We start from the raw sequence: 14,489 nt of genomic DNA, 5'->3' as shown, positions 1-14,489 counted from the left end.
TATAACAAGCTATACTAATGATGTTTTCGTATCTCAAGCATCCGTGAAATCGTATTGAGAGAGAGAGAGAGAGAGAGAGAGAGAGAGAGAGAGAGAGAGAAAGAGAGTTTCCAACATGACAGGTTTGTTACTAACGGGAACTTCAGAAATAGTTACAAATTGTTGTATTCATTTAAATCATATTTATTATTATTTTTATTAAATTATGAAATTAATAATTAATAATTGATAAAATTTGCTAAATAGCTTTCGTTTAGTTATATTTAATTACTATATATATAATATATTATATAATATAATATATATCACTTGAAAATATTCTTTATCTCTAGTACCATAGTGATATTTTTTTGAGATAAACATATTGTATAATACACAAATTGTGTTTGTGTGTCGTCACGTCCTCATTATTACGGGTTTTTCCTTATTCTCTGAATTATTTGCTTTCTCCTTATTCCGTTTAATCTAAAACCTATCATTCGATTTCTTACAATAGGAAAATTTCCTTGGGAAAGCCAAGGGGAAAAGCCCATCTCTAAGTTGCCATCAATCTTGTTATAATTAATTTCCCTTTATTTATTACATCTTATTTTAGGTTTATAATAAAATTGAATAATCAATTTAATAAATTAGATAATTAATAACTATAAATTGATATATTTCATTATGTAAATAACGTTAAAGTAAAAAAATGAGATAAAATGAGTATCTGGCAACTGTTGCAACATACACTGGCGCATATAAGGCGCATCAGAGAAATCATAAGTTCATAATAGACTTTTAGTCACTTGTGTGAAGTGTCACGTAAGTGTAAAGTGTTCAACGAGTTAAAGTACATCGTACCATCCTTCATTGTAACGCCAAGGTCAGTCTAAACAAACTATATAACATTCTAAACCTTAGAAATTCATCTTATAATTAGGCCTATGTCACGTAATTCCTCTTAAGTTTACAGTATATTTTGTGTCATTTACAGGATAATGCGTCCTTCAACCTGCTTCTTTGTCCTGGCTGGGTTCGTCCTGCTGTCCTGCAGCGTCTTTGACAAGGCAGAAGGTCAGGGTTTGACCGATTTATTGGGAGGCCTATCAGGAGACAGTATATTGGATGCAGTGGAGGCAGAACTTAATGGGTCAGTTATAATGATTTTTCTTTGTAGAATTTGCATCTTATTATTATTATTATTATTATTATTATTATTATCATCTCTTCTTCTTCTTCTCATTACCAACAGATTATGGAGCACAAGCGATATCGAATTCCTAGGCCACGTGTGCACCGTCGAGGTCAAACCTACACTCAGGAGATTTAAATTGCTCTTCATAGGCACCATGTACTGCCCAAGCTTGCCTACCATCAGGGGAACATGTAAGTAGCTTAGAAGTTAGCAAGTTCAGATACCTTTCGAGTGGCCTTGCATAAAATAGGTCTGTCGCGAGTTGTGACTCTCCGCGGTGTAGGCTATTGACGAAGTCTGCTGTGGTGCGGAGTATATAGCATAGTTTTAATGGTATTAATGCTCACGCAGGGAATGAAATTGGGCTGAACTGCCTCTAAATCACAGTAATTTATCTGATATAAAGTACAGTTTTAATTCAATCATGTTTTAATACTCTTGAAAGTTCTCCTATACATACTGTAGACCTATGTAGTCATACTGTTAGAATAGTAGCTATAAAAAAATATTATAATCTGGCAAATTTACTTCACATGAACAGTCTTATAACCTTCCATTACAAAAAAATAGGCCTAACCATATCCTCTTCCTCCCAAGCCGAGACACGACTTCCATCGTGAAATAGCAGGCCAAACAAAATCTTCCAAGTTGAGACACACAGCTCCCATTACAAAATAGTAGGCCTAAAAAATTTTTCCTCAAAGCTAGGGCACACAGCTTCCATTATGATATTGTAGATTTAACCCCATCTTTCTTCTTCCCAACAGCTGAGACAACCAGCCGAACAAATGTACATCTGGCCTCCGCTGACTTCGTTCGAAAAGCTGTAGCCAAAGGATTAATAACTGAAGAGCAGGGTAAGGAGTGGCTCAAGTACAATTAAGGGGTATACACCTATACCAGCAACCAGGGAAGTAGGCCTATGCACCAGCAACCAGGGAAGTAGGCCTATGTACCAGCAACCCATATATGAAACAAGCATAAAACTTCATTTAATATATCTATGAACCAAATATCTGTGATAATCTAAAGTGAGTGAAAGTTCAATGCTATATTTTTTTATAATTTAAAAAAAAAAATAATTTCTTAAATATGAAAGACTTTAATTTCCTGAGGTGCTGAAATTGTATAAAAATGTGTAGTTGTACATTTCAGACTTTATATAATATGAGCCTGTTATATAGGCCTTATTGTCACGTACATAGTAAATGTATATTAAAAAAAAACAAGTCTAATATATATTGTTTTATTCCCTCTCTCTCTCTCTCTCTCTCTCTCTCTCTCTCTCTCTCTCTCTCTCTCTCTCTCTCTCTCTCTCTCTCTCTCTCTCTCTCTCTCTCTCTCTCTCACTATAGATATGTGTGGAGAATTTTTATCATCTGAATGTTTGAGTGGGAACCTAGTCCGGGAAAGTCTCCTTATGACAGTTACATAAAGTTCAACAGGGGAGGATAATGAGCACTTACTCTCGGGGCACAAACGCCCTGCTAATACTTTACTGTCACAATTCACTAACCTTCACTCTTAAATACAAAAGGAGGAAATTTACTGTCCAGAGGCCGGAGAGAGAACTCCACACGTGAAAATATAAGGTAATTTATGGCCTACTCTAGCTTTGTCAGGTCTATAGTCATCTCACTCTTAGGCTCTGTTCCGACTCCGTCCCAGCTACCCCAGTGAGATGCTGGACAGGTATTTTACGTTAATGTAATCAGAGACAAAACCAAAAATGGGAGCAGTGATGTAAAGTAGTTTAAAAGTTTAAAGATAAGGATCTTCACCTTCGAAGCAGATATATAAAATACAAAGTTCCTCGCTGTTACCACCTATAGACTTACTTAGGTTTACTCTTCAAATATTGGGTATTCTGTCCCGTGATCAACTATTCAGTTCACACATTAAAATAAACGAGGGGAGCAAAAATACTAAGGAGGTTTAATTAACCTAATATTGATTTATTCACAAATTTACATCAAAAGAAAACGGACATCTTAACAACACAAAAATATCATAAAATAAATGCAAATTGAAAGCAATTTAAAACAATGAAAAATGGTTTATTAGACACGTGGTCTGCAATAATGAATAATCAAAATTGGGTCGGACACGTGGCCCATGTGACCCAAAGACTGTGCTAGTCTCCAAGCAAAAAATTAATAACGGAAAAATATTTACACACAATCCCACCGCACACAGTCCGAATAGTGTAAAAGCCAGTTATTCTAAGCAAGTTAAAATTAGTCTAAGCTAAAAAATGGGGGGGAATTAACTATGGCCAGTGTTGTAGTACCCGCACTCCTTTGAAGATCAGTCCTATGCCCGTGGTAGCTGTTGACCTGGTCGTCGCACTAGTTGGCACTTTGCACTTTGCACTCTGGACTGGCTCACCCCAAGAATCCTCGTTTGTGGTCATTAAAGTTTCCCAGGATCCACTCCTTCACTGTCTCCAGCCGGCAGCCACAGGACTCCTTGGTGAGTCACGTTTTGGGGAGAGGGGGTGAGCCAGAGGTGCACGGGTTCACTGACCAGGCAGGTCAGTCGGTCATGGCGACTTCTGATCGAATGGGTCGACACTAAGGTTGAGGGGTATAACCTGTCTTCACCTTTACAGACAGGTGAGGAGCTTGTTGTGCACGGTACTTCATTGGGGGTGCCATGTCGGGACTTCAGGACAGGGCAATGTATTGTTGCAAGGAGTGCAGAGGAGGCAGGATTTTGTGCTAGTTACTTTAGAGAAATCTTGCAGCTCTAAGGGGGTTTATACATACAATAACCCTAACTATTCTGGCTTGCTAAAAATTAATAGTTTAAATGATTAATCAGCAATGGACTGGTGCGATGGGCAGACATCTTAAAATTAACAAACCTTAATTGGTATTGAGAAATATAAGATTGTAAGGACAGTGAGACAAGCGTCACCAAGATCAACTGATACTTTATTCAAACGTGCACGGGAGTATATTACAAGGTGCGGACGGAAAGGTAGGATGGCGCTGGCGCCAAATCAGATTGAAGTGCCCGCCAAAATATGTGTTTTCTTACACTTACAAATATACGAATTATGAGTTAACAGAAACATGTAATGAAATGATACATATGTCAAAATGTAGCTCTGATAGAGCGGAATACATATACATGGGAAACCACGGTGTGGCGAAAGGAGAATTCAAATAAATAAATAGTTTGTCGATTTTCTGGACGACGAAGGGAGCGGTGTCCTTACAATTACTCCCCCTCCAAGACATCGGGCGGCATAGAGGGCTGATGATCAATCTTCGTATCTTTTCGGGCGTCGAAGGGTTCCTCTTGTTTTTGAACGGAGGGGCGCGCCGGTGGTCGGCGTAAGGATCTCTTCCTCTTGTCGTCGTTTGATGATTTTTCTTTCGTTGGGCGCCTTGTTTTGAGGTGGAACTCTGGATCTGCCAGGTCCGGCGGAGGCGGTGTCGCTTCTTTCGAGAAACGCTGGTTTCACGCGGTCTATTGAGACCCAGTCCTCTTGGCCATGGACGTCGAGAAGGAAGGCTTTCGTTGTCTTTTTAATTACCTGGTAGGGGCCTCGATAAGGTCTAGTTAGTGGTTGTCGATGAGCGTTGACACGGACGAAAACGTACCCGCAGTCATCCAGGTTTTTTGGTTTGAAGTGCTTGGTTCTGTCCTGGTAAGTTTTGAGATATGGCCTGAACTTCCTGGCGATGTCCCTTAGGTGATCCAGCTGCGTGTCGTCGGTTGATGAGGGAAAGAATTCGCTAGGAACTGTGAGCGCCTCCCCGTAAACCTTTTCGGCAGGCGAACGTTCGTCGTCTGCGCGAGGGGCGGTGCGAAGGCCGAGGAGTACCCAAGGAAGTCGTGATTTCCAGTCCCCGTCGGTGCAGCTCGCCATCAGGGACGCCTTGAGGGCGCGGTGAGTTCTTTCGACCATGCCGTTTGCCGCGGGGTTGTATGCCGTGGTGCTGTGGAGCGTCGTCCCCATCAGGTTCGCCAAAGCGAGCCATATTTCTGAGAGGAAAGCGGGGCCTCTGTCTGTCTTGATGTCGTCAGGAGCGCCAAACCTGCTCACCCAGCTTGACAGGAGGGCTTCGGCGCATGCTTGAGTCGTAGCTTCGGTCATCGGCGATGCCTCCAACCACCTTGTGGAGCGATTGATGATCGTAAGCAGATAGCGAGCAGATCCAGAAGGGGGCAATGGTCCCACGACGTCGATGTGTATGTGACCGAAACGTCTTTTTGGCTGGGGGAAATTGCCTACCCCCGATTCGGTGTGACGGCTGACATTGCTTGACTGGCAGTTGATGCATGACTTCGCCCATTCCCGGGCGTCCTTTTTTTATCCCTGGCCAGACGAACTTCTCAGACAGAAGGCGAGCGGTGGTGCGTCCTGAAAGGTGTGAAAGTCCATGGATGATATCGAATATTTTCCTTCTGCAGGAGGCTGGTATCCAGGGACGTGGGCGGCTGGTGCTGGTGTCGCAAAGAATAGTTACTCCTGCTGGTCCGAGGGGAATCGCACTTCTTTTGAGCGCGGATGGCCCCGTCAGGTGATCCTGTGCTTCTCGGTCGGTGCGTTGTTCGGTTGCGAGATTGGCGTAGTCGATTCCCAGGTGGATTGTGTCAATTTCAATCCTTGAAAGGGCGTCAGCGACTGGATTTTTCTTTCCTGGGACGTAACGTATGGTGCACCCGAATTCGGCGATTGTTGCCAGATGACGTTGTTGTCGGGAGGACCATGCGTCAGTCGATTTCGTAAAAGCGTGTACGAGGGGTTGATGGTCCGTCGCGATTGTGAAGGGAGTGCCTTCCAAGATGTGCCTGAAGTGGCGGACGGCGCGGTAGACGGCGAGGAGTTCCCTATCGAAGGTGCTGTATCTTGTTTCGGTGGGTTTCAATTTCTTGCTGAAGAATGCCAGCGGTCGAGGAGAACTTTGACGAGTTGCTCCAGCACAGCCCCACAGGTGACGTTGCTGGCGTCGGTCGTTAGTCGCAGGGGCGCGTTGTCGTCAAAATGAGCCAGGGTGGTGGCATTCGCGAGGGCATCCTTCGTCCGGGCGAATGCCTGTTGCTGGGGCAAACCCCACTCGAGTTTTTTCGCTTTTCCTTTCAGGACGTTGTCGAGGGGTGACAGGGTTTGTGCGATGTTGGGGATGAAGCGCCTATAGTAATTGACCATCCCCAGGAACTCCTGAAGTTGGCGGATGGTCGTAGGTATCGGGAACTTTCTGATGGCGTAGACCTTCGTTGTCATGGGTTTTACCCCCCATGAGGATACCCGGTGACCAAGGAAATCCACTCCTTCCGCACCGAACGTGCATTTGTCGAAACGTACGACCAGGCCGTTCTCCTGTAGGCGTTTGAGGACGGTGCGGACGTGCCTCCGGTGTTCCTCCTTGGTTTTCGTGAATATCAGGATGTCGTCGACGTAGCAGACGCAGAAAGGTAGGTCACCCAGAATGCTATCCATTAGTTGTTGGAAGGTCGCCCCGGCGTTGCGTAGACCGAAGGTTGTGTATGCGAAGGTGTAGGATCCAAACGGCGTTACAATGGCAGTTTTCGGGATGTCTTCCGGAAATACGGGGACCTGGAAGTAAGACTTGAGGAGGTCCATCTTGGTAAAATACTTCGCGCCGTGCAACGCGTTCGTTAGGTCCTGCATGTTGGGCAGCGGGTAGTGATCGTGCGTTGTGATGAGGTTGAGGCGCCTGTAGTCGCCGCTAGGTCTCCAGGACCCGTCCGGCTTTTTCACCATGTGTAGGGGCGATGCCCAGGGGCTCGATGCTTTCTTACAGATACCCATGCGTTCCATGTCCTCAAAGGCGCGTTTGGCATCCTTCAGTTTCTGGGGCGGTAGGCGGCGGAATTTGGCATGAGTAGGAGGTCCTGTCGTTGTGATGTGGTGGTAGATCCTGTGCTTGGATGGGGAACCTGGCGAGTGTCGGAGCTCGGGCTTGAAAACCTCGGGAAATTCTTGTAGGAGGTCGGCGTAGGGGTGCGTCGTTACGGCGGATACGGACATTGTTGCAGGGCCGTGTTCTAGGGCGCGGGACTGGCAGGTTCCCGTGTCGATGAGACGTTTGTTAGCGACATCGACGAGGAGTCCGTGGTGGGCGAGGAAATCCGCACCGAGGAGGGGGCGATTGACTTCAGCGATGGCGAAGGGCCAAGAATACGAACGGCCCATGATAGATATCTTGAGTGTCCTAATCCCATAGCACCGTATGGGAGATCCTTTGGCGGCGATGAGTGAGGGAGCGTTTTTGTCGGGACCACGGTCTAGGTCAGACTTGGAAGGTGGGAACGTTGATTGCATTGCGCCGGTGTCTACCATGAGTCTACGGTTGGAAATGGTATCGAGGATATAGAAACCATTCTTGTTTTGGTTACCTGCGGCTGCGATGGTGGCAGGTGGATGCTTCTGGCGTCGTCTTCTAGGGAAACTGCATGGTGCTCTACATTCTTTGGCGTCGCTGCCGAACTGTTGGTGGTAGAAGCACCATGCTGGGTTAGCCCTAGGGTTCGGTCGTGTTGGTTGCGGCAGTTTCTTTCTTGATAGAACGTTGATCTCGTCGTCCTCAGGGGCCATTGCCGAGGAGTCTATGGAAGAGCAGCTGCTGAAGGAGGAGAACGAAGGCAGTGTTGACGATGATGCTCCGAGGCGAGATGCTTTGGAGGCCTCGTGGAGCTTCTGAGCCTTCGACAGGAGTTCATTCATCGGGAGCGTGTCGGCGTCTGTCAATCGGGCCCTTACGTCCTGTGGTAGGCGTCAAAGAATGATCTCGCAAGATAAGCTAATCTCACGTCGTCGGCCGTTGCTGTCTGTTTCGGGGAGCAAGAGCAGGCTGGTTAACTCGTCCCACGCCTCGACAGGAGAGGTGTCACCCATGGGCTTGACGGCGAGGTCCAGGACTTTCTGTGCCCTTGCTGAGACGGAGAGGGAGTAGATACCGATGAGTTTCGTTCTCAGGTCGTCGTATGAAACTTGGCCGGCCTGGGCGTCGAGCCATGGGGAAATCTTGTCGAATACCTCTTCAGGTATGGAGGTGAGAACGATGTCAGCCTTGGCGCAGGAGTCGCTGAGTCCAGCGACACGGAAGAGTACGTGTGCTCTCAGGAACCAGGAAGCGGTGTTGTGTTGAGAAAAGGGCGGCAGTTTGACTTTGGGCGTGAAGGCGAGGCCGTTGGGTGTGATGGGCGTGTTGCTTCCTGCATCGGGGCCAGACGACGAGTCGGCGAAGAGGTGAGAAGTTGATATGTCGGTTAAGCTCATCCTACTGCCTTACATGCACCGAAGTGTGGGAGAACCAAAGGCAGGCTCATGCCTAAGGTAACGGAGTATAGAGAAGGTAGCACGGCCGTAATAAGTCCGTTAATGGCAAAGCCAAAACGCTGATGCTACTTTCAACTCCGGGGTCACCAGTTGTAAGGACAGTGAGACAAGCGTAACCAAGATCAACTGATACTTTATACAAACGTGCACGGGAGTATATTACAAGGTGCGGACGGAAAGGTAGGATGGCGCTGGCGCCAAATCAGATTGAAGTGCCCGCCAAAATAAATGTGTTTTCTTACACTTACAAATATACGAATTATGAGTTAACAGAAACATGTAATGAAATGATACATATGTCAAAATGTAGCTCTGATAGAGCGGAATACATATACATGGGAAACCACGGTGTGGTGAAAGGAGAATTCAAATAAATAAATAGTTTGTCGATTTTCTGGACGACGAAGGGAGCGGTGTCCTTACAAGATGCATTAATTCAGCAGTATTGAAATTTATATCAAAATTCAACCTCAATTCAATTTAATCTCGACCCACGTACTTTAAGGAAAGAACCAACATACGCCGAGGTTACTAAGGCTCTTTGTTGTGCATATCTACGCTGTGACGTCACGAGCATGGCGTGCGCCACTGTCAACAAGTTTTAGTTTAGAATAGTCCTCCCGATGTTTCGTTAAAGAAAACTGAATGTAGGAGAGGACGTTTAAGGGGTAGCTAAAGTATCAGTAGAAGAGAGTTAAAAATAAGATTGGAAGAAGAAGAGTGAAGAAAATTCCTCACAATATATATATACAGTCGTTTCTAGTCTGCTGCAGGATAAAGGCCTCACACATGGTTTGGTCATGTCAGGGGATTGGCCAGTTTTCATCACCACGCTACCCACTGCGTATAGGTGACGGTGGGAGACTTTAGTCAGATCTCCCACTGCGTACAGGTGACGGTGGGAGACTTTAGTCAGATCTCCCACTGCGAACCAACCCAGTGTAGGTGACCCTGCCCAAGGCGATACGCAAACCCTTTCACCGCGTTAAGGTATCTCCACTCAGAATGGATATATATATATATATATATATATATATATATATATATATATATATATATATATATATATATATATTCGAGCTTACAACATCATCAATTCCCTTCACAATATATATGAATTTAGGCTGCATAGGCCTACGATCTATCTTCGAATACACGAGCACATTCAACTCTTAAATACCACCCCTCCCCCCCTTTTCCAATTATTGCATACAGTCCTCCCCGCATGATATGCATTAACAGCGTTAAAACCCAAAAAGTTTTTTCCACTTATAATTATGGAAAACCCTTGGTAAGAGATAGTTTAGAATAACACAGTTCACTTGGTGGAGAGGAGAGAGAGAGAGAGAGAGAGAGAGGGAGAGAGAGAGAGAGAGAGAGAGAGAGAGAGAGAGAGAGAGAGAGAATGTAGCGTGAGTGCATTTGTTACTTTTATCATAAATTTAAGTTTCACTGGGTCATAATACCGTTAGAATTTCTCTCATCTCTCTCTCTCTCTCTCTCTCTCTCTCTCTCTCTCTCTCTCTCTCCTCTCTCTCTCTCTCTCTCAATTGGCCACCCATATATAACAAGCTACACTAATGATGTTTTCGTAAGTATCTCGAGCATCCGTGAAATCGTATTAAGAGAGAGAGAGAGAGAGAGAGAGAGAGAGAGAGAGAGAGAGAGAGAGAGAGAGAGAGAGAGAGAGAGAGAGAGAGAGAGTTTCCAACATGACAGGTTTGTTACTAACGGGAACTTCAGAAATAGTTACAAATTGTTGTATTCATTTAAATCATATTTATTATTATTTTAATTAAATTATATAATTAATAATTAATAATTGATAAAATTAGCTAAATAACTTTAGTTTAGTTATATTTAATTACTATATATAATATATTATATAATATAATATATATCACTTGAAAATATTCTTTATCCCTAGTACCATAGTGATATTTTTGGAGATACACATATTGTATTATACACAAATATTGTGTTTGTGTATTTGTGTGTATGTGTTTGTGTGTCGTCACGTCCTCATTATTACGGGGGTTTCCTTATTCTCTGAATTATTTGCTTTCTCCTTATTCCGTTTTATTTAATACTTAATTCGATTTCTTACAATAGGAAAATTTCCTTGGGAAAGCCAAGGGGAAAAGCCCATCTCTAAGTTGCCATCAATCGTGTTATAATTAATTTCCCTTTATTTTATTACGCCTTATCTTAGGTTTATAATAAAATTAAATAAATGATTTGATAAATTAGATAATTATTAACTATAAATTAATATATTTCATGAAAACATAATAAGAAGTAAAAAAAAAGTTAAAATGAGTATCTGGCAACTGTACGCAACATGCCCTGGCGCATATAAGGCGCATCAGAGAAATCATAAGTTCATAATAGACTTTTAGTCCCTTGTGTGAAGTGCCACGTAAGTGTAAAGTGTTCAACAAGTTAAAGTACAACGTACCTTCCTTCATTGTAACGCCAAGGTCAGTCTAAACAAACTATATAACATTCTAAAGCTAAAAATTTCATCTTATAATTAGGCCTATGTCACGTAATTCCTCTTAAAAGTTTACAGTATATTTTGTGTCGTTTACAGGATATTTTGTCATTTACAGGATAATGCGTCCTTCAACCTGCTTCTTTGTCCTGGCTGGGTTCATCCTGCTGTCCTGCAGCGTCTTTGACAAGGCAGAAGGTCAGGGTTTGACCGATTTATTGGGAGGCCAATCAGGAGACAGTCTAGTGAAGACATTGGTGTCACAAATTGCTGGGTCAGTTATGATTATTTTTCTTTGTAGAATTTGTATCTTATTATTATTATTATTATTATTATTATTATTATTATTATTATTATTATTATTATTATCTCTTCATCTTCTTCACATTACCAACAGATTATGGGACACAAAAGAATTCGAATTCCTAAACCAAGCGTGCAACATCCAGGTCAAACCTTCACTCAAGAAATGGAAATTGCTCTTCATAGGCACCATGTACTGCCCAGGCTGGACTATCATCAGGGGATACTGTAAGTAGCTTAGAGAGTACAGATACCTTTCGAGTGGCCTCGCGTAAAATGTGTCCGTCGCGAGTTGTGACTCTCCGCGGTGTATTGACGAAGTCTGCTGTGGTGCGGAGTATATAGCATAATTTTAATGGTATTAATGCTCATGCAGGGATTGAACTTGGGCTGAACTGCTTCTAAATCACAGTAATTTATCTGATATAAAGTACAGGTTTAATTCAATCATGTTTTAATACTCTTGAAAGTGCCCCTATACATAGACCTATGTAGTCATACTACTAGAATAGTAGCTATAAAAAAAAAAATTATAATCTGGCAAATTCACTTCACATGAACAGTCTTATAACCTTCTATTAGAAAATAATAGGCCTAACCATATCCTCTTCCTCCCAAGCCAAGACACGACTTCCATCGTGGAATAGCAGGCCAAACAAAATCTTCCAAGTTGAGACACACAGCTCCCATTACAAAATAGTAGGCCTAACAAAATTTTCCCCAAAGCTAGGGTACACAGCTTCCATTATGATATTGTAGATTTAACCCCATCTTTCTTCTTCCCAACAGCTGAGACAAGCAGCCGAACAGATGCCGTAAAGCTGGCTATCGCTGACTTCATCCGAAAAGCTGTAGCCGACGGATTAATAACTGAAGAGCAGGCTAATGAGTGGCTCAAGCGCCAATAAGGGGTAAACACCTATACCAGCAACCAGGGAAGTAGGCTTATGCACTAGCAACCACGGAAGTAGGCCTATGCACCAGCAACCAAGGAAGTAGGCCTATGCACTAGCAACCAGGGAAGTAAGCTTATGCACCAGCAACCAAGGAAGTAGGCCTATGCACCAGCAGCCAGGGAAGTAGGCCTATGTACCAGCAACCCATATATGAAACAAGCATAAAACTTAATTTAATATATCTATGAACCAAATATCTGTGATAATCTAAAGTGAGTGAAAGTTCAATGCTATATTTTTTTATAATTTAAAAAAAAATAATTTCTTAAATATGAAAGACTTTAATTTCCTGAGGTGCTGAAATTGTATAGAATTGTGTAGTTGTACATTTAAGACTTTATATCATATGAGCCTGTTATATAGGCATTATTGTCACGTACATAGTAAATGTATATTAAAAAAAACATGTCTAATTTATATTGTTTTATTCCCTCTCTCTCTCTCTCTCTCTCTCTCTCTCTCTCTCTCTCTCTCTCTCTCTCTCTCTCTCTCTCTCTCTCTCTCTCTCTCTCTCTCTCTCTCTCTCACTATAGATATGTGTGGAGAATTTTTATCATCCAAATGTTTCTATGGCCAATGTTGTAGTACCCGCACTCCTTTGAAGATCAGTCCTATGCCCGTGATAGCTGTTGACCTGGTCGTCGCACTAGTTGGCACTTTGCACTCTGAGCTGGCTCACCCAAAGAATCCACGTTTGTGGTAATTAAAGTTTCCCAGGATCCACTCCTTCACTGTCTCCAGCCGGCAGCCACAGGACTCCTGGGTGAGCCACCAGAGGTGCACGGGTTCACTGACCAGGCAGGTCAGTCGGTCATGGCGACTTCTGATCGAATGGGTCGACACTAAGGTTGAGGGGTATAACCTGTCTTCACCTTTACAGACAGGTGAGGAGCTTGTTGCGCACGGTATTTCATTGGGGGTGCCATGTCGGGACTTCAGTACAGGGCAATGTATTGTTGCAAGGAGTGCAGAGGAGGCAGGATTTTGTGCTAGCTACTTTAGAGAAATCTTGCTGCTCTAAGGGAGTTTATACATACAATATCCCTACCTATTTTGGCTTGCTAAAAATTAATAGTTTAAATGATTAACCAGCAATGGACTGGTGCGATGGGCAGACATCTTAAAATTAACAAACATTAATTGGTATTGAGAAATATAAGATGCATTGATTCAGCAGTATTGAAATTCATATCAAAATTCAGTTTAGGAATTTAATCTCGACCCGTGTAGTTAAGGAAAGAACCAACATACGCCGGGGTTACACTAAGGCCCTCTGTTGTGCGTATCTACGCTGTGACGTCACGAGCATGGCGTGCGCCACTGTCAACAAGTTTTAGTTTAGAATAGTTTTCCCTATAATTCGGTAAAGAAAACTGAATATAGGAGAGGACGTTTAAGGGGTAACTAAAGTAATAATAGAAGAGAACTAAAAATACGATTGAAAAAAGAAAAGTGAAGAAAATTCTTCACAATATATATATATATATATATATATATATATATATATATATATATATATATATATATATATATATATATATATATATATATATATATATATATATATATATATATATATATATATATATATTATACTTTTTTCCTGGTTTGTTAAGATCATATTTAGTTACATTACATGAAGTCTTGATTAATTTTAATCTCTGGTTTTTTTTTTATAATTTTCATAATTTATAAATTCACTAATATATCACTTAATATTTATTTTCTCAATCTGTGCTCAAAATAATTTGTTAGTATGGCATTTCTTATTTTTTTTGTGCTTATATCAACTCATTACTGATATACCTTATATGTTACGCCAATTTCACATATCAAATTTTTAATAAACTTCTCTACCACCATTCTCAGCCTTATCTTCTATTTTCACTTTAATATATTTAACTAAAAAACTTTATCCTCCATTTAAATAATCTATTAATCACTCCATAGATAATCAAGAGGTTTATTTTAGCATATATATAGTTTTATAGGTATTTTTTTCCATTTTAGAGGATAAATACCGAAAGTTTAATTTTTAAAAGCAAGAAGAAGACTGTTTACGTCGCATTGAAACCGTTTGTCGCCACAACATACTTGAAAATTATAACTTCAAGTAATTTTAATTACCGTCAAATTAAACAACAATTTAATGAAAAAATCATTGAAATAAACTCACAGATTTATTAAATGATAACTATATAACGTATTTGAACATAATTTATGTATATTAAATACGAAAAA

General features: G+C 41.9%; 1 protein-coding gene across 4 annotated transcripts; it reads left to right on the top strand.

Annotated features, from left to right (window-relative positions):
- The first annotated feature begins 762 nt into the window (after positions 1-762).
- On the top strand, positions 763-12,625 carry LOC137618794 (anti-lipopolysaccharide factor-like). 4 transcript variants are annotated; one of them, XM_068348993.1, is made up of 4 exons: positions 763-865; positions 11,108-11,263; positions 11,387-11,520; positions 12,082-12,625. In XM_068348993.1, exons 2-4 carry the CDS (start codon positions 11,112-11,114, stop codon positions 12,198-12,200), a joined length of 405 nt encoding a protein of 134 aa, XP_068205094.1. In that variant the 5' UTR covers positions 763-865; positions 11,108-11,111; the 3' UTR covers positions 12,201-12,625. The 4 variants fall into 4 exon arrangements, with proteins under 4 accessions (XP_068205094.1, XP_068205091.1, XP_068205093.1 ...); XM_068348990.1 differs by lacking the exon at positions 763-865 and adding an exon at positions 10,842-10,975 and having other exon boundaries at positions 12,082-12,618; XM_068348992.1 differs by lacking the exon at positions 763-865 and adding an exon at positions 10,844-10,914.
- Positions 12,626-14,489: the final 1,864 nt, after the last annotated feature.

Source organism: Palaemon carinicauda, chromosome 25, assembly GCF_036898095.1.
Source record: "Palaemon carinicauda isolate YSFRI2023 chromosome 25, ASM3689809v2, whole genome shotgun sequence".
NCBI lineage: Eukaryota > Metazoa > Arthropoda > Malacostraca > Decapoda > Palaemonidae > Palaemon > Palaemon carinicauda.
Note: the sequence above shows the minus strand (reverse complement) of the source record. Positions and strands in the feature narration are given on the sequence as shown.

Excerpts from the sequence above, each read along its gene's own strand:
- LOC137618794 (XM_068348993.1), top strand. The coding sequence starts at position 11,112 with ATGCGTCCTTCAACCTGCTTCTTTGTCCTGGCTGGGTTCATCCTGCTG. Across the intron at positions 11,264-11,386 it reads TTGGTGTCACAAATTGCTGG|ATTATGGGACACAAAAGAAT; the intron begins GTCAGTTATGAT and ends CATTACCAACAG. Across the intron at positions 11,521-12,081 it reads GACTATCATCAGGGGATACT|CTGAGACAAGCAGCCGAACA; the intron begins GTAAGTAGCTTA and ends TCTTCCCAACAG.